Source organism: Lipophrys pholis (genome assembly GCF_963383615.2).
Source record: "Lipophrys pholis genome assembly, chromosome: 2".
Lineage (NCBI taxonomy): Eukaryota > Metazoa > Chordata > Actinopteri > Blenniiformes > Blenniidae > Lipophrys > Lipophrys pholis.
Genome location: NC_137636.1, coordinates 13,887,081 through 13,908,507, shown reverse-complemented (window position 1 = coordinate 13,908,507; position 21,427 = coordinate 13,887,081). Strand labels below are relative to the sequence as shown.

Sequence of the window (21,427 nt, the reverse complement as noted above, 5' to 3'; positions counted from 1 at the left end):
CTTTGAACTACTGTCAAAATTGTCTTTCATGTTAAAAGTTTAAAGATGCTTGTTCTGTTTTAGTCGACAGCTTCTTTGATATCAAGTTGTATTAGTGTCAGTGGAACCTAAAATTTTCATGAGGATGATGAGACCTGCTTTTTTTTTTTTTTTTTTTTTAATTGACTGTAGTTTTCGTCAAAATCTTCTCCTTCCTCTCATTTGGTGTCAGAGTCAATATACAACAAATGTTTTTGACTGCAAAACAGTGTTTGATCTTCTGGCTCCGTACTCTACTCTCATTATGTCAGATGCAAAATGACACAATGACTGAAGATAAATTGCACGCTGTCTGTTTTAATTGGATGGTATTTACAGACGGTGAAATCACGAGAACAGACAAAGAGCTGCGGAGTCGTTTAGAAACGGCTGTCTAGTGTCGTGGCTGGACAGGGATCTCAAACTGATTAAAGCATTATGCGCTTGTTAACTTTAGTTTGAAGCTAAAAACTCGCGACTTCAGCTTTAGCTGCTTTTAAGTAACTCTTCATGTCATATTGAGGAATTTGATGCTCTCTTTCTCAGTGAGAGTTCAGTCAAGATGCAGAAATTAATTAAATCATTGAGGCAGCAGTCATTTGTGAACTGTTCTTCATGGTGGGCTCGGAAATACAGTAAACGTAACTGTTTGTTATTTTTAATATATCCAATAGAAGTGTACTGAAAACCTTTAAATCACATTTAGCATTAATAGCACTGATAAACATAAACATATTTTTTTCCCAATAAATTGAATCATTCAAGCAGAGTTAGCTATTTAGAATAGCTTTATACACAAATTTACATTGTTCCACACTAACATACATGAGAGGATCTGAACATTAGAAACACTGAAGTGGTAAACCTCGGAAAACATTTTGAATTCCACTCAGCAGGAATGGTTCTAAACAACAGCATTTTTCCAGTAATATATTTCATTAATGCCATGCTTCGGTTATACTTAATGTTAAACACCCTGTACTGAGGGTCGCAGGGCTCTGTAGCAGGTCCAAGCTGAATATGGGCAAAGGCATGATGGACTCTGAACTCAGTCCATCACAGGGTAAACCCAGAAAGACGGACAATCACGCGCTCAAACATTTAATTGAAAGTGACCAATAATTGTATTTTCTGGATTACGAGCCACACATGCATTCGTTTTGCAGGTCTTGTGTGTTATATGTAATAATTTGATCAAATAAACGTATGCATCGAAATACACTAGGGCCTGCTAGATGTCCCTGTATAAGAAAAAGCACTCAAGGCAGTACAACTGAAAAGACCTCCATTGTTTTCATATTTGACTGACTACTTAGCAGAATTTATACTGAAAGCTATAAAATATGCAGCAGAAAATGGAAACGGGGCAGAACAAAGAGTGTTCAGTGTCTGAAAAACTTGTGAGAGACTAGCCAAAAGCAGAGAAAACTAATGTTCCCGCGTTGAAGTAAACAGAGTCGGCCAAAGATGGCTGGAAGCGCGATGGCCAGAGTTTGAGGAAGCGACTCTCACATGGTTCTTTAACAGCAGCTACTGGCCGAGACTTTTTAATGATACATAAACATCTGGGCATGGAAGAATATATGTGTGAAAACCAGGGTGATCTGGTATGCTTTTTATGTCTCTCTTCGTGAGGCATTTCTTGACGACGTTACTTATATTTTGGGGTGATTTATAGGTGCAATTTATAGTCTGGAAAATAAGATAGTCACAAACCCAAGTTTTCAAGGCCGCTGCACACTATGATTTTCTTGGCCGTCCCACACGAAAGATAACAATCATGAAAGAATCGTGGGGATATCTTTGGTCTTGGCTCTAAATCAGTGTTCCTACCTCAGTCGCACTGTGAGACTGGTTCAAGGATGGCTGTTGTCATGTCATGTCTTGCAACCAAAAACAACCTGCCGTAAAATTCTTCAAAAAAATAAAGTCCAAAATGTCAGAAGGTTGTGGTGATCATGTCAAAGTGTAACTGCTGCTGCTGTGATGTACGTCCATAAACTAACCCATAGAAATGCAGCGCAACACTGGCACTGAACCCAAATAGATTTGCAGCTACAATGGCAACACGCGTCAAAAGAAGTATGTGGGATGTGCATAAAGAACAGAATACTGTATACTAGACACTCTAGCATAGTTGTGGCAGCAGAAGACTCCGTTCATGTTTCGATCATGATGTTTGATTCTCGTGCATTCACGTCAACTGATGTACGTTGTAGGCTGCGATTCAGCTTGTGGTTTCATCATGCAATCTGCACACAGCGAACTTCATGTCATTAGAGTCAGGTTGTACAGTGTAGCGAGATGTCAGATTATATGATTGTTAATTTGCACAGTTTGTAGCTCAGATTTAAACAAACCCAAACACACAGCCACTGTTGCTTAGGAACGTACCTTCAGTATAAAGAAGGTGAAGGAGTCCTGAAGGGGATGGTTTGGTCCCCATGGAGCTCTGATCTCAACATAAAGTCTGTGTGCTTGAAGACAATCTGATCCATAGAACATCCACAAAAGATCTGTGCTTCAAGAAGTTTCAAGAACAACCTCCATACAAGGCCCTTTAAAAACTGTGTGCAAGTGTGTAGAGATGAGCTAATGCCACTTTGAAGCTGAAGCATGGTCACTCCAGATAAAGAGTTCTCTCCAGATAACTGACTGTGCAATTTTTATTCAGATAACCACATCATTTTAAAAAACTTCTTATAGTTTTCCACCTCACATCCGCCTAAAATTATGGCACATGCACTTATTACCACCCATGTGAATTGACACACCATTAATCCTCACTAGTGCAAACTACAGCCCTCGAATTGTGACCATCTTCATGAACACATACCAACAATGAGAATACGCACAACGAGAAGGTCCCAGTTCAAATACTGGATGTCGCCTTTCTGTGTGGAAATTGCATGTTGTCCCTGTGGATTTCTTCCAGGTACTCCGGGTACTCCCCCCACAGTCCAAAAACATGTCTTTAGGATTAATTGGTGAACCTAAATTGCCTTTGGGAGTGAATGCGAGTGTGTGTAATTGTCTCTGTGTTTGTCCTGTGACGGACTGGTGACCTGTCCAGAGTGTATGGATGGATGGATGGATGGATGGATGGATGGATGGATGGATGTTGTACTGGATCATTTAAAGCTTGTATGTACGTAAATTCCCATTACATATCAAACACCATACTAACATCATGCTTACGCTGATACAAATTGTTAGTATTTTAAATGATGTTTGTTCTATATTTAAATGCAGTATCAAGAAGACTGAGAACAGTTTTAGTTTTTGTTGGGCTGGTTGATAGTAGATTGAATATGTTTACCTATTGAAGTGGTGGGAAATTGAAATGGTCTAATTCTGCGTTGTGTTTTGGAGCTTGGTGGGCTCGGCACACGTCTTGTGCAAATCAGCAGAGCCCTGTATCTAAGTGTCCCATAAATAAAAAACAATTCAACCATTTTGACATATTGACTTTTAAGCATATTGATGTTGATGTTGACTTTCCAAGGTTAATGAGGATGATCTATGTCGCCGCTCCACTGACTCTCGTTGTCCATTTGACAACTTGCTGGATGTGTGGTACAGTAAAGATTTATTGACTGAGATTTTACCCTTTCATTGAGGTTCACTAAATCACTTACAGCAGACAAATGCGCTCCCTCTGCTTTTACCTTAGAGTTTTTAGAGGCAAGTTAAAAAAAAAAAAAAAAAATCCTACTGCTTGCAGCGGTTTTATCAAATGTCTACATCCATACCACTGTGAGTTAGCATTTCATGGGATTCCTTCATCTCGAAAGTGTCAAAAATGATAATGACTTATATTTGAAATTCAAAACATTTTCATCTGCACAGGCTGGGAGGGGATGAATAAATATAATTTAATAAAATCGTTGTGCACTGTGGTATGGTTTTATCATGATAAAGTATCTTTCATGAGATCAGAATTCATTATTCAACGTGGACTGCTCTGTTTCTGAATAGTCGGCTTATGTAGGACCTGGAAGTTTATTGTGCTATTCTCAGTACTGTTTCTGTTGAATATTCCCTTTTCTTCAGTTATTTTGTTGTGGTTGGGTTAACAATAATAAGTGTGTTCCACTTGTAAATCCTTTTTTCTCCTCCGACGGTGGGAGCAGGCAGCTGTACATGCAATGCAGTGCACACAATAAAAGTGCACTTAGTGTTGCACTCCACACTCGCCTGGAGTGCTGCTCTGAAGCCTGGAGTGTACTTTTACTGTCTGCACACACACACACACACACACACGCACACACGCACACACACACACACACACACACACACACACACACACACACACACACACACACACACACACACACACTCCTACATGCATGTGTCTGTACGCTTTCACGTGCACTCTGCGCCTTCCCTCAGCTGTTTGGCTGTGCTTTACTTGAGTTAGCACCAAGGTTAGTTGACTGAACGTCTCTTCAAGAGAAAATCACTCTGCAAATGCAAGGTTAAAGTACATCACATGATCTCAATCAGAAAACAATTCATCCGGCACACTGTGATGCTGCTGCCGCCGCTGCTGTTGTTGTTGTGGCTTTTTAAGTGAGTTATTTGAGTCACGACAATGAGGACGTGCCAGCACGTCAAACATCTGCTTTATGTACACGTGTAAAACAGAACAATTTTCCAAACTCTGCCCTGTCTAAACAAAACCAAGTTGCCTTCACTGCTGCTTCAGGGATTCACCACAGAGCAAGCTCTCCGTAGACTTAATTAATCACCACCACAAGCTGTCAGAGGAATGGGCCTGCAGGCGTACTCGCCTGGATTGAAAGTCTCGCAGAACTTTTATCGCGTCCACAGTCTAATCACAGTGTTGTGTTATCAAGAGCAGAAACTCTCCTCCTCTGTTTCACAGCAGTGAAAGTTTGACAGGGATGTTTGACGTTTTTCAGCCTCAGGCTCGTATCATTCACTCCACTCCATCATCTCAACTTAGATTTAGGTTCACATTTTGATTTGCTGGAGTTCACAGAGCCCCCCCACCACCACCACCACCAGAATCGTGCTATACAAGCGAGAGAAAAACAGTTAGTTAACAGCTTCCCATGCATTTAAAGTATAGACATTATAATCCGAGATTTTTAGTTTTTCCGTTGGCGGGATCTTGTCTTCATTGTGGTTTAACATTTAGCTGTCTGAGATAATAGAAAATCTGAGATAGGTAGGACAATCAAGATTTTAATTAACATTCAGTTTCCTGTTCTCTTTAGGATAAAAAGATATGCGAAAACTTTATGTCAAAGTTAAAGTCATCTCTATAAGGACAAGACTTCCAAAGACTTGAAACTGTGACACTTTTCAGGCCGTTGGTGCAAAAATACTGATACTCTAAATTGAAAAGTGATACACTGAATTATAAAATTTGTAGGTTCCTACTATCAAAGCCTCAAACATAAGCTCAGACTAAGATAAAAGAAAACATTAATGTGATTCAAACTGTAAATTATAGAGATGAGGGAAAAGACACCTAGCAGAATTGTAAGTGCAGTGAAAATAGATGAATTCATACTATTAAAATGTCAATTGTTTTGACAAATCGTCCAATGCTTTAATAAGTAATCATCATAATTATCGCTGAGCAAACAATTAAAAAACTGGGAAAAACGTCTGGTCCCATGAAATATGTGAATCTTTTTGATGTATAGAAACATCAAGAGAATTCTATTAAGCATTTAATCAAGTCCAGTGTTAAAGCAGGAGTCTACCATGAGCTCTTTGGAGACAACAGACTGAGCTGAACTGAAATCTGTGGTCAATGTTCAGTTTGAGTGACGCCAAACCCCATTTATTGAATGGATAAATAGACACACTTTTAATACACACAGACCTTCATTTTTTAAATTGACTATTGATTTGAAAGACTGCATTTGCAGTATGTATATATGACTATTTACAGTATAACCACGATGATCAAAATTGAAACAGGAGCCCTGAAATTGTTTATTTTTTATTTTCTTTATATTGTTTGTATAAACTGAATTATGGAAATAACTATAGTCACTTCTTTTTTTTTTAAATATAAGGAGTCTTTGTGAAGCCGACAGCTATCAATGTTGACCCTGATCCAAATCATGCCCAATTGCTTTAACACTCCAGTTTTTATGCAGATTAAATGAAGCAGAATTAAGAGTTCCTCATTACACTGCTGTTAAACAAACCTTGTTACCTAAGGAGAGCGCCAAACCCCGTTCCCAGTCTGTATTTTAAGTCATTCCCTGGTTGTAAGTTTGCATTCAATGACCGTAATATGAGGCATGAGATTGGTGCTGATCCCGTCATATAATTCTGTGGAATCTCAATAGTTCAAAATGTATCATGAACTCAACGTGCACAATACTGATGAATCACCAGCTTTCGGTACTGTCATTAGTATCACTATTTCAAAATGTATGTATTTGTTGTGTTTTTCAGTCTGTTAGTCTATTTTGCTTTAATTACCGTGAAAGAGGTGGATAGATATTTACCCCCTGGGGTGAGAATAATTGTACTGAAGTAGCAGTCTATCAGGTGGATTCCTTCATCCCAACCAGCAGATTACTCCCTTTTTATAATGTTGTATGGTTCCACATCCAACAGGATTCATTGGGAGAGCTATTCCTCACCATTCTAGCAAAATCAAGTATGATATTAACTTGGAGTGCACAGTATGTTTGCATATGTATCATCATTGCAAGCTCTATCCACAATGTACATATGACAAAAAACTGAGTGAACTTCAATAAATGGTACATTTCCATGTACAACGCATTCATGCGCTGCATGTCGTCGTATTTGGTCAGTCATCACCATACATGGTGGCAACAGTAAAGATTAAGGAAAATTTTTTTGAAAATAACAAATTGCATCTGAAACACTGCTGGTGGGAACTGAGTGTTTGCATATGTGATCCTCCCTCCATCCATCGCCGATGTCACTTAAACCAGTGCAGGGTCACAGGGTGCTGGAGCCAATCCCAGCAAATAATGACTGAAGGTCCACTGTGGAGATGTAATTTAGGGTGAACAACTATCCAAATGACCCCCCCCCCCCCCCCCCCCCATGACCCCCACACACAAATGTGGTGCAGTTCCATCGGGTTACAGTTGGGTAAGAGGAGAAACAGCGGGTTCTTTTTTGGAAGTACAAATCTCAAAGCACAGAGGCATCCAAATCATATACTGAAGTGTTTGTTTATTGCAAGTCGCACACGGACTAATATCATGCGGCCTTCACAATGAGTGTATCTAAATGCTCTGCTGTGTTTACCTGCTCTGTACCTGCTGCTGTAGATATTTGGTGAAATTTGGCTTGAATAATTACTCAGTCCAATGTACTAAAAGCTTGTCTTGTTTCCAGTTTTGAGGTCAGATTCAGGGTTGTGACCATGGTCTCTAGGTATTTCAGAAGAGTATGGTGTTTGTTAATAGGACAGGATGTACAGTTTTGTGGCTGATATATATATATATATATATATATATATATATATATATATAATGTATTTATTTTTTTAACCTTTCTATGCCATTTAGTGTAATCTGTTGCTGTGAGATTACGTTTTTTGGCTTGGTTCATAATGTAATCCTATTACACCAGCTTCCTCGCTGTATTGTTGTTTCAGTTCTTACTTGGCTGACATGGTTTGCCACTCCAATGTTAAAACAATCTGCTCATGAATATTAAACATTCTCAATCTGCTTAAAGCACACACTCATCCACACGCACATGCACACGCACACGGACAAGCCTAACCTTGTATTTTCCATGCAGTGTCACTGAAGATTCAGAGCTTCTCTTCTCTCTGTATCGTTCAGGGTTCTTATAGTTGACGTAGTCAACAGTCACTCTTCAGTGTTTTATTCCACTTTAAAATGTATCTTTGTCTTCAGTTATTCGCGCAAACTCAGCCATTCATCTGTCCTGGAGGTTGACATTTTAGACACGTTTACTCATTTATTGCAATTCCACAACACAAAACTGCTGAAAACATCATTATGACACACAATGTTAATTAACAGAAGTAATCATTTTTTTCACTCGAGCTTGCCTTTCACTTTTTCTGGGGAAAAATAAAACAAAACGATTTATTATGTCTGGCAGCATGTGATTTATTCTTGATAACCTTAATCTGTCAGCAGCAACTTGAAAGACTCAAGGTTTTTAATGAAATGTGTCTGTTTTTGTTGCTCTTTGGCTTCGATATGCTGTGGGGTACCGATGCCTTTTCTCTTAATGAAATTATTGGCTCATGATATCAGAATTAGTTTTCATTAGGTTTCATTTCCTGCAGGTTTGGAGGTTTTAATTAACACTATACCATTATTATCTATGACATGGAGGCAAATTATTATGATTCAATTAGTTTCTACTTTATTATCTGAGACTGGGTTCGCGGCACTGACATGCTGTTGGAAGAAAAAAGCTACACAATGGCCACACAGCCTTACAGTGGCATTGTTACTCGTTTGAGTCCATGCTTTGGGGTCGTTCTGTGTGGAGTTTGCATCATTTACCTGTGCATGCATAGATTTTCTCTTGGAACAGTCCAAAATCATGCATTTGAGTTATTTGATCACTGAAATGACCCTGACATGTGAGCATGTTTGTGTGTCTATCTGTTCCTCTGTGCTTACTGGCGTGTGAACAGGTGACCAGTCCATGTAGCTGGGATTGGCCCTCGCCCCATGTCAATCTATAGATAAAGCAGTATCAGAGGTTTAAGTCCAACAGATATCCTTCACCCATGGTTGGTATTTGAATGAATAATATATATAGTCAAAGTTATCTATGAAGAAAAATTGCAAAAACAACAGGTGATGGCCAAAGTACTTCACTCGATAAAATCAATACATTCATCTATTTGTCCATTTTGTGTGACTTTATTCAACCTAAGATCATGGGGTGTTAAAGCTGTGCCCAACTGACTATACGTGAAAGCCATCATACGACCTGGTCACAGAGAGACAGATGATCACACACTCATATTCAGATTGGACCTTTTTGTATTTCTATATCCATTCAACTATCTTTCACATCGCGTGTGCATGTGTGTGCGCACGCAGCAGTGCTTCACCATTAATCACAAGTCCATTTTTCATAGTTCTGGTTATAAAGCATTCAACAAGTCATGAGATCATCACCTAAGTCAGAAGCAAGGACTGTATACAAATAATAACATTTTGCAGTCCTCTATTTGAGAAAAGCCAGAGCAAAGAAATATGTTGTTTTCTTGTTGGGAAAATGGCTGGGTTGTTATGGGGATGTTAATACCTGGCACAGTGCAACAAGTGAGTTGAGCCAAGCATGATGTCTTCAAATGAAAGCAACAGCTTAACTTTTCAGGAAAAATCAGCCCCTTTTTTTGTGGTCAAAATTGAAAATAATATGGAGAAAAATAACACTGCGGCTTTTTCTGCATGGGGTCGGTAATATTGGGCTATATTACTACTCACAATTTTCATAACCTGCATGTTGCTTGTTATTGAGCTTCTGCAAAATGTCCTACTGGGACTGGACAAGATCATTGTGTTTAATTAAAGTCTTTATTTTTGAATCCAGACATCATAATCATGCAAGTACAGTTGGAAAACTTTCACTATCGATGACATTGCCTGTTTTTTTAATCTTTTTTATGTATGCCTTTTGTAGCATTTAAGCTGCTTTTCCTGTGGAATAAAGGATTTGATTGTTGAGCACACAGGCGTTTGCCTCTAAAGTGCCTCAGAACCTCTTGGAAGAAGTCTAGAATATTTAACAGATGCCACCTATGTTTTATTAAGTCTTGACATGAAGTGAGCCTATAGGCAAGGACCGCATGCTGTAATGTAGAGTAACACTGAACTTGTTTGTATTAAATATTTCTATGATCGTGTTCCTGTCGCTGTCTCGTTTCGTTCAGGTTTGGGCTCTTTACAAAACAAGACAAGTCCTTGTGCAGCTTTTAGAGCAGGCACAGTGAGAGGGTAGCTCCATCCAGTAGTGATCACACATTACCATTCGATTAAATATTAAAGAAAGCCTGTGTGTTTCACAGCAGTGATACCTTTAGGGAAATGAGATTCACTGTGCGGGTCAAAGAGCAGTGTCAGCTACATCTCAGCCGAGCAGCTGCAGGTAAGAATTGAAAGCTTTGTTCAAGGATGTCATCCATATGAACTCCTGGTGTTTGTGCTGAAGGACAGCCACTCTGTCTCTTTAAATAACAGGCCACCCTTCACCTGCTAACATACGTTACAGCACAAGGAAAACCTCATTCATCACATTGATTATATTAGTACTGCACTTTTTTTCCCCCACGTTCTTTAAATGTCACCTAACAAACAGCGTCCCCAGCACGTTACAGGCATGTGGCCTGGACAAATATTCATGTGTTATTTGTCTTCTTGATCCTCACAGAGACTCCGGGCAGGGGGGATGACGGCCAGCCGGACACATCATTTTCTGACTCGTCGCTGTTTGCTCACTGGGGTCAGGAGCTCGGTCCAGACAACCGGCGGGTGGCACTGAAGATGTTCCAGTACTACGGTTATAACGCCTACCTCAGTGATCGCCTCTCCCTGGACAGACCAATATCAGACCTCAGGCCTGAGGGGTAAGCGTGTATATATATATAATTATATGTATATCTGTTGTTAGCCATTGATTCTTTTTAATTATACTATTAAGCAAAACAGAAATATGAGTCCAAATTTTGAGCCACAAGAGGTTCATTTTTTGTGCAGACCAGGGTGTGATTTCTAGACCTTGGTGGTGTGTATCATGCAGGGACGCAGCGTGACTCATTTCCTGGAGTTATTTGCAAGAAATCACAACATGATGATGTTTACTATTACAACATCCATTTCTAAACCCAAAAGCTACATAGATCTAATGAAAGCAGCTTTGAATTATAGACTAAGATTCTGTCAACAACCTTGAGTCTAACATGTACAACAATTCCATATAAAAGGATTGACCTGCCTCACTTCTACTTTCAAAGGTTTAGCCTCTTTTTAGCACACCTCTGGCAATGCTTTGTTTCCTTCCCATGGATCCATACTGCTGTTACCAGTAAAATCCTCCAATTTGAAAAAAACCAAGATAGAGCAATATCATCCAAAATGTATTACTTAGTGTGAAAGTATCTGCTTTGTGTGATCTTCGAGTTAGTAGAGTGAGATGCACTCTTGATGTGTGAGTTTGCAGCCCGGCTTTACTTAGATTCTCATATGCAATTATCACCCTTCAATTAATTTTAATCTCCTGAAGAGGAAATGTGTCGGCCAGAAGGGGTTTAGATCCCTCCATCTGTCTAGCACACATAGTTTACTCCCAGTCACCCATAAATATGTGACGATGTGTTTGATATGACTTAAAGTCACTTTGTAATGACCTATATTTAAAAAAAAAAGTGTCATCTCATCAAATAAAAGCAACTTTTTGTTGTATCAACATTTACATAATGTCTATCACAGTACTATGTGGTGCAAATTTACACTTGATTCATAGAAATTGTAAATTGAAATATGAAAGAAATATAACTAATATATCTGAATGACAATGACATTATTACGATTTAAGTTACACTATGGTTATTATCAGAAAGTATAAATATAGTATGTATCAATATAATGTGAGAAAACTGTAACACTTCTAAGAAACAACTACTGATCTGAATTTTTTTTTTGTAAACAATCAATCAGCTGATCCTTTCCATGTCAAACTCTTTCCTGAATACTTTTTTGTTGTTACATGCTTATAGTTCTTACTATATAGATTTATTACTGGATTTTGTAGTTTCAATACTATTCGGTCTTTGAGATGTTTCTATTTGTATAAACAAAATACAAAGCAAAGGGTTATGGAAAAATGTGTGGCCACTACAAGAGAAAGTTGCTGTTCATATAAATGTCTCAGTAGTAAACATACCTAGAAAGAATTAATCGCAACAGAGATGTGTACTGTCCCTATGGTAAAGTGCTACTTTACTGTAAAGGCAACAGCTGTAAGTAGTTTTTCAACTGTTTGATGGAAGTGGCAGTAAATGAAATAACCTTTTTAAAATATATATAGAAAGTGGCCGTCATAAAAGCTAGCTCTGTTATTGCTCTTCACAGTCTCCATGAGAACACTATGGCCGTGAATTTGGACAAACATTCAGTCTGAACGCTCCAGATATCGTGTCTTTCGAGAAGTCTCAAGCTTTTGCCAAAATCAGCCTGACGAGAGATCCAACTCCAAAAAGAGACAAAACGTGTGAGCAGGCATAAAAAAAAAGCCATTATGCCAAGGTTGCATCAAGTTTTCTTCAACAAAATTCTACTAGTTTAGGTTTTGTAAAAAGATACTTACATTAAGTGAGCGACTTGATTTCATGATTTATTTATTGCCTCTCTCACCAACACAAGGGGGAAAGTTGAGAGTTGTTTGGAAGTCATAATGCTCATTCCACCAGGTTGGCCCACTCAAGGGCAAATTGAGAGGAATTTGGCCCCTGAACTGTGACGGATATAACACCTTTGCTCTAAACGAAAGCACTTTAAATCAATGAATTTGAACGCTTGTGTAGGGAGTAGAAATTCAATGAATTGGATTTGTGGAAGACACACATATCCCAGAGATGCAGATGTGTTAGTGGATGGTCAGAAATTAGCCTGGCGCATTAACTCACCCACTGAAATGGTGAAAGGTTGACCAACTGTAAGCCTGCTTCGTAACATGGTATATTTGAATCTAACATGTGGGTATGACAATTATTTTCCTCTCACAAAAAAAACCCAAAAAACAAAGCGTCTCATTGGGGCCACATGCAAAATAACATTTTGGTTTCCGTCCCAAACACTTGAGTGCCTGTAATTGAAAAGCAGTGAGGAGTTTACTTTAGCCTGAAGCATTCAATGTCACTTACCTGCTCTCCAGTTAATCATGATATAGAGCTGTGGGAAAACTGCAGAGGTTGTGCAGGACGCCTAAAGAAATCATTTTTTAATAGGCTGTCACAGGTCAGCCATGTGAAGGTGGATGGACAGCTACAAATTAATGGACATAAACACAAGCATTTTCAAGGCTGTGTGCATGTAGGTATATGTGGACTACTATCAGACTGCGTACTATAGGCATCGCAGTTCTGCAAAGTCAAAACGTCAACATCTTTTCACAGAATTATTGACATCATGCCATGTTGGTTGTGATTCAGTTTTCAGGGGAGCTTTTATGTTCACATCACCAAGGTTGCGGGAGCTTGTGAAGTGACATCCGGGTGCAAAAGTTTACACAGCTCAAGGATCTCCAGGGCATTTAATTGCTGCACATCAGTCAACTCCCACCAGACCATTCATTCCCACTAATACTGACTCTGTACGCTCATCCGAAACTGTTCTAGGGGAGACATTAATAATGTGCAGTTTGCGTCTCTGTTTCACATTCCCCAAACATAGTGCCACAGCGACTCTGTAAATACAGAACAGGAGAGCTGTTAGTTTTCACAGGCTACAAAGATTTGATGACAATATTGTAAAATATAGTAGGAAGAGGGGGGATTGTATGGGTTCAGTCTACTGCTGTCATTGTGAAAATTATTCTGTGACAATTTTGCGAACATAAACACAGAGAAACCTCTATAATAATGAAAACAAAACCTATTAGTTACCTGGAGTTTTATGGTCACACTGTGCTCAGACTGTATTTCTAGAAAACAGACATCAGTTTCCTCTCGGGAGAAGACACAGGACTCCTCATCCACAATCTCCAATGGAAATGTCAATATGTGGTGACAGAGTCAGAGTTTTCAAAGGAAAAAGCTTGACTGACGACAGAGCTCACCACATAGCCAATTATTTGTGAATCCTAAACCAATTTATTTTATGACTGCATTGCAGAAGCACCACTATTGCAATTGGATTCTAGTTGTTAGATTTCCAAAAGTCCACTGGCTATAAATCAGTAGTGAGACAACTTTCTTTTACAAATTGATTAATTAATGTCGGGTAAAGGTAGTCTGCCAAAAAATGCCGCATTGGCATGAACACTGATTATAGCCAGCTCTTTGGGATCCAGCTATATCTGCTCATGTTAAATTGAAAGGCGTATGCATTGCTTTACGTTGGGTTTGCCTCGTGTCGTCCACAGGTGCAGAAACATCACCTATCCTTTGAATCTCCCTCAAGTGAGCATCGTGTTCATTTTTGTGAATGAAGCCTTGTCAGTCATCCTGCGGTCCATTCACTCCGCCATCAACAGGACGCCCTCCCAGCTTCTCAAAGAGATTATCCTGGTGGACGACTACAGCAATAGCAGTAAGTGTCATCGTGATGAATTGATTGCAGTTTTGCTTAATCCTTCAATCCAGCAAGGTTGGTCCAACTGTAGCAAATAAATGAGTCTGAAAAGTTGAGACACCGTATGAAATAAAAATAAAAGCCACCCCAAAGAAAGATTATTCATTTAAATGACCGTTTTAAAAAGGGATTAATACAAAAGCAATATTTCACAGTCGACTATTCTTCCACATTTATTTGAAGAAAAGAAAATGAACACAGAAGGCAGTGCTGTCCTTCCTTAGGATTTATACTTTTCATTCATAATAGTTTATTCAGATGAAACAAATTTAATTGAGTTGTATTGAAGCAACAAAAATTATATTTCGCATCTTCCAAAGGAATTACTTATCAGACATTACTGAGACAGAGCAACAGAGATATTGGGTGAATTACCAAAGGGCTTGGCAAGATAAGACTCTTCTCTGCGGGATATGACAGAAATTAACCAGCCAGTCAGAAGTGTGGCTGCTAGCTGCCAGAATGATCCATTGGTTCGACCAAGCTGCAGAATAACATTTGTGAAGGTTGTATCCAGTTGGGTACTACTCATCTGGATATCTTAGAACACAGATTAGTTCATGTCAGTGTTTACATGTCTGGAGAAATCAGTACTGCGGGGTTTCACTGTTCTTGCAATGGCTTCCGTACACTTTCATGTTAATTGGTGGGAGTTTTCACTGGAATTAACTGATAGATTAATAACACTAATTAGCTTGCAAAGCCTGGAAATGCACCCCCGGGGCAGATAACAATCCAGCAAGTTGATGAAGTGTTTGTCTATACATCTAGTCGGCGTTTGAGAACGTGATTTTTTAAATCTGCATACATTGAATGTGAAGTAAACAGTTGCCGGGTCAAAAAGATATGGAGTGTGTTGACTGTGTTATTTCGAGCTCTGTTCATCTGGTGCTGCTATCACTGAGATGACTCATGTGTGAGATCGTTGATAGGCGCCTTCAGTCTGCCATGGAAGACACAAGAAATAGACTCCAAGTCGCCAGTGAAAAGTGGAGCTGGTAATTTACTGTGTAGGGCTTAACTATATTACAAAAGCAGAAAGCAGGCTATAAAAAGGTAATGATACAATACCAAGGTCTTTATTGGCCAGGCAATTTTAAATGGGCCGAGCAGCGTTTAGCAATGACCGAGACAACCATTAGGTACAAGCAACGTGTGAATTACAAGCACCAGAAAGGGTACCTTCACCAAGGTCTATATGATAGATAGATATATATATAAAACATCACATGGACAATACATTTACATCCGTCTTGGTGTCTTATCTCAACGTGCAGGAATTAGCTCGATCAATTTCCTGTAGCCTCTACCCAAAATAAGCTTTCAATTGTAAAAATAGAAATCCAAAACTTTTCACCATCTCTCCATGCACAGGAGGATTATGACATCACAACCCATACGCCTCCATATTTCATCACATAATTGAGAGTTTGAGGGCAGTTGCCTTTAGCTTCTTCAGATACCCAAGTCACGCATTGACATTTCGCTGATGGCATTTCACCCTGTTTGCTTGAGCACTCTGTCACTCTCTGCCTGATAGGCCTGGTTCTATTATCACCATGACTGCGAATCTTATCTGTGCTAAATGTTGTTAGCCTGTTGACCCGTGATGGCGCTGAGATTGTTGAGGGGGAGAGGGCGCGGTCACCATCCAGAGCTAACCTCCTGAGCATCCACAGCTTTACATTAGTTTTTTGCCACAGTCACAGCCCACCTCTGAGAGGCATTAGCATGCAGGACAATGTGTAGCCATCAAGGGAGAAAAGGGCAAATTGACCTAGCTGATTCCTCTTTAATTGGATAATGTCCTAAGCTGTGGCCCGAGAAAGACTCGTTTGAGGAGCAAGAGGAGGGTTTTTGAAAGGAGTTCACTTATTAAACAGACAGTTAGAGGACTTACGATTCCATCTTTTACTTTAGCAGCCCTCTCCACTCAAAAATATGTTTTTGTCCTGTTCCTGCTGTTGAGAGTTTGGCCTCCATTGTGCAGAATGATAAATGTATGGAGTTGTTTTACAGGCATCTGCAGAAGTTTGAACTTTCCCTCTGCTCACTGAATCACAGTTTTGTGGTGTTGAACGTGATTTCTGTACACTTCAAGCTGTAAGAAGTTGAAAAGCCTAAGCTTCATAAATACTGAGAGTCCATGAGGTAAACACAGATTCTGAATATTTTTACTGAGGGAAACAATGCATGGGTTTTATTTAAAAATATCAGTTAGAACAATACACTTTGTTTAGTTGGTAGAAACACAGTTTGAAGTTGTGTGCTTGAAACTAGAACGCCCAGTGGCCTTCTGCAATCACTGTTGAGTTGTTACAAATAGAGAGGCATGTGGATGGATGGATGGATGGATGGATGGATGGATGGATGGATGGATGGATGGATGGATACTGGTAATAACCTGTATTAAAACTGAATCATCGCCCGTACATTCAATTAAAAAAAAAAATACAATGACAGAGATTCTATTCAGCTGTTCCCATTTACCAAGTCCCCCGTGAAGAAGTCATTCAAACTTACATTGTAGGTTTTCTAAGTCATCACACCACATGTATTGCCCGCTACAAGTGGGATTCAAATATGGGTCTCTCACAATCAAGGTCAAGACTTCACCCGATGCTCTTCTTGGGGTGGCATGAAAATCAAATATAATAATACTTTGAAACTTCAATGCAATACTACGATTGAATACATTAAAAATCACATCAGCCTGTATGTCTCTATATTCACTGCTAATATTAAACACACTAAAATAACACCAACAAACAGTATTAACTAATAAATACAGATTAAATACAGAAAGATAATAGGCAGCATTTACAAAGCTTACATGAATATAGATAAATAACAACTAAAAGAAATAATCAATTACATCTGCCTTGTTTTATAGTCTTGGGTTTCAGGAAGGAAATATAGGAGCCTGCTTGTACTCTGATGGATCGTTATTCCTCCTTCCTGATTGCCTCACCAGTGAGGACATTGTGGTATTTCTATATAGTGTCACATTTCTGCATTAGAGGCGTATTATTACAGCATCACACTGTGTGCCCGAGTAAAGGATTCATCCTCCTCTCTCTCACAACATAGAGAGCAGATATACTGTACTTCCTTGGAAAGAGAGTCGTACGTAGCGGATTACATTTTCTGCAGGAATGGGTGATTGTTATGAGCTGTGTATTCAACATGCTGGTCAAACAACTTATTATTTTGGTTGGTAATTGAATACTTTAATTGTGTTATTATAGCAGTTAGTGAAAAGTTGTTATGGTCTGAAAGCAATTGTTTTCAGGTTTTTTCTGTTTTGTTTTGTTTTGTTTTCAAAATGGAAGATAAGAATATTGATTTTCTGATCCACTTTTTCCTATTTCAGAATACTCCTTTTTGTGCTCCATATGACAGTTTATTATTTTTTATCTCTTTTAAAAATTGTATTTCACTCTACATAGGCCCACTCAATGTGCAATAATTAAAAAAATTTAATAAAATATACATAAAGCCAAGTTTACAGTCTGTACGGTTCTGCCAGCTGTAATAAATATACAAGCAGAGCCCATTTATGCTGGATCTTTCGTAACATTTGCACACAGTGTTTTGAGCAAATTGCCAGTGGACCCAGAATTTGATCATGGAGGAAAAGCCGGATATTTTAATCCCTATTTTTTTATAACCACCAAGTTGCATGTTTATACATTGAACTTCACTGAGAATTCTCCACACAAAAAGTAAAAAAGAAAAAAACCAAAAAACATGTTAGTCAATTGCACATAAAGAAAACGTCTTGTGTGCTGTTGAGGACACAACTTCCATCATAGCACAAGCTTCTTCAATGGTATTGTGTTGGTGGATATAATAGAAGAAAATGAAATACCGCATTCACATTAAGCTTTGCTCTTTATCGAATATTAAAACAACTTGAAAGTCTAAATATGCTGGTAGATTTACTGCATAGCTGCACAATGATGATAGAAACCTTGTTGTTGCAGTCCAAATCCATTCCAAAGACCATTGCTTTCCTCCATAGCCTCAGCAGGCTACGAGTCTGAAAAGATTGATGATAGTTGGCTATCAGCCCTTTTTGGTATAATGAACTGTACTTTATTATGATTTTCTACGAAGCATAGCGGCGCCTCATTATTATTTTCAATTGACACGCACATCAGGATATCTTAATAATTGATGAATTAGAAATTATTACAGATTTTTTTGCTGCTGCCTGCATGAGTAACTACAGTGACTGTCGTTTATGCTACTCCAAAGTACAAGAATTATGAGACCGATCTCTCTGATAAATGTTCTGAAACTTAAAGTGTAGAGCAAATACTTTGATATAATTTTGTGTCAGACAATGTAAAAATAGGGACAAATTGCTCGTTATTGGATTGCAGGCACACGCAGAGTACCACACAGGGCTCGATCTTACAAAACAGGTCCTAGTGTTGCTGGTTTCAAACCGATGCACTCATGAGTTTACCAACCATCATCAGCAATGTTTAAATAATAGATGTGCTTGTGACTTTCTGAGCATGTTGCCCTCCAAAGGGTGAGCTGTCAGGCCCAATGACGGCGCACCACGAGACAGCTTAAGTAGATTAACCACAAAAAACCTGGTCTTGAGTCACTTCAGTATAGTTGTACTTCAAGAGCACATTATTAAAATAACCCACATCTATGCTCACAAAGGTTGTACAACAGCAAACAAGCATGCAGTATTATAAAAATGTGTGATATATATCCAATAACAGTCTGTGAGGAGATTGTACATGTGGCTTTATAACGTAAATTTTAAGGCAACTCCAGTTTATATTTTTCAGGTCTCTCCCATTTCACATCGATAATTAATACAATAACGCTAGATAACATAATATTTTTACCCTATATATACTTTACGGTCCACATACAACATCCTTGTGCCATATACATCAGGTCTTCTCGAGGACTCTGCTGGTATGAAGGACCTGAAGTAGCGCTCCCTCTTACACTAAAGATCCAGCAGTCTGCTGCTGAATGAGCTGCTCAGTGCAAACACATCTCGTGCAGAGTGTGAGAGGAGTCGTCCATAATAGTCATCAGCTGTTATCATCCTCCTCTCTCCCACTTCTTCTCCGTCTTGTCCAGAAGAAACCCAGGATCACGCTGGCCATTATGAACAACAACAACAATAAAACACAACCCCAGCACTGCATAAAAGATGGATTCTACCAGAGTGTCACAGTATTATGTGCTGTACTGTGGACTCCAGTTATTTACCTTTGAACAAGTTGAGGGGAGACTCTAAATGCTCCCATGTTGTGTGTTTAAGATCATTTAAAGACAATGGATCCTTTCCCACTTTATCAAAGCCTTGCCTATTAGCTGAAATCGTATGCCGCCTCTTGACCAGGCCATTTTTGTAAATGAGAAACAGTTCTCAATTAACTCACCTGGTAAAATAAAGGTAACATAACACTGAAAAAGAATCTCAGTATTCAAATACGGTGAGAGTTTTTCTGGCTCAGACTCGTTTATTGCCTTGTGGGAAATAGTTCAGTCTCTCTAGGATCAGCGTATACAGAACAATTATTCTGAATCTCTGACTCTAATGTGTCTCTATGTATTTCTTCTTTATTTATAATGTTATTTACCCCGCTGACAGCGGTCACCACTGAGTTCATTTCAAAGTTTCAGTGCGCCATTTCACACCGACAGTCTATCCTTACACGGGTGTTTCCAGGGGATGTTTTCTCTCAGCACAGTCGTGTTTGTTTTCACAGGCTCCTGTATTGAAGGTTTGTTAGATCTGTTTGGGAGGGTCAACTTATCCTTGTTATTATTCTTTCTGAACAGTAGAGCATTTTGGCATCGCATTCACATTCAAGGTCAACCTGAACAGACGCCTAATCAGAGGAAGAAAATTGGAATACCCATGTGGCTGTGCGGTTTTAAACAAAGCAAACTCTTGCTTTTCCCATTAGCAGTAATTTTCACTGCCTTTCTTAAATTACCATATTGACGAATCACTTAATTTTTCCATGATTTTAATCTCAACTTTATATTTTTTCTTATTGGAGCACATTCGCATGCCTATGCAGGACTTCACATTTACACTTGTACAGTATCTATATAAGGCTTGAAAGCATGCCATATGTCTCCTATGGCCACAACGTTGCGGTACACGGCCTGCAAGTTAAATTACTCAAATTTACAGAAATTCTAAGACTCCACATATGGGTAAAAATAATTACTTCTTTTTTCCAAGCTCTGAAAGGACTGCTGAGGAAAAGATTAAGATCCAGGTACATACTCCAGCTTCATCTATTGAAATTCAGAAATTGTTGCGCTGTGAGACTTGTTTACTAACAGGTGCCAAATAACTATCAAGCCAAACCACTGGGAGAAAAAAAATAGACTGCTGAAAAGATATTTTAACAATTATTTATCATATTGAGATGAGTCAGTAATGAAACAGCTTCCACTGTTGCTGTGGGATTGGGTTGAATGTGAATATATGAAGAAAATCTGCTTGTTTTATTTGTATTTCCATTGAAACAGCATATTGTAAGGTAGTATACTAAACAGAACCCTTTTATTATGAATATCAAGCTTGTTTTAACTTCATGACGCTGCCTCTAAAAAAAAGCCCTGCACAGCATCATTTCACAGCAAAACAGCCAAAGGTGATGTACATAAGAAATTATGCAATGTAGTGCCAGATGACATTTTTCTGCTGATAGTACAGTATGAAGCTGTGCGATATCATTATAAATTTCCTTGATGTCCACATGAGACAATTGACTGCAGTTTCAGAATGTTGACAATCAAAGTTAAAACGGCTGCCGACCCCTTATTGTGTTATTATGGTTGTCTTTGGGATATACATATCTAATTTTGACAACCTCAGAGTCAGCGGAGCCCCGAGTCGTCTTTGTGATCTCTGGCACCCCCTCAAGGGTTTCCAGACTCTGCGTTGAGAATTACTGTCGCTATGTGGCTGGAATTTCCTGTATTTTTGAGAACATCAGTAGAAACTGTGCAACCACTTATGACCTGAAAGAAAAAAAATAATGATTGTTCATCGTGCGAGGAGAGAGGAGACTCATCCTTCA

At 38.9% G+C, this 21,427-nt stretch overlaps 1 protein-coding gene across 1 annotated transcript in view; it reads left to right on the top strand.

The window, feature by feature from the left end:
• galnt18b (UDP-N-acetyl-alpha-D-galactosamine:polypeptide N-acetylgalactosaminyltransferase 18b) overlaps positions 1 to 21,427 on the top strand; it is a 92,914-nt gene that overhangs the window by 29,579 nt on the left and 41,908 nt on the right. Inside the window, exons 2-3 of the mRNA XM_080458750.1 lie at positions 10,423 to 10,618; positions 14,134 to 14,300. Coding sequence (XP_080314876.1) covers positions 10,423 to 10,618; positions 14,134 to 14,300 — 363 coding nt within the window. The remainder of the gene's footprint in view (positions 1 to 10,422; positions 10,619 to 14,133; positions 14,301 to 21,427) is intronic.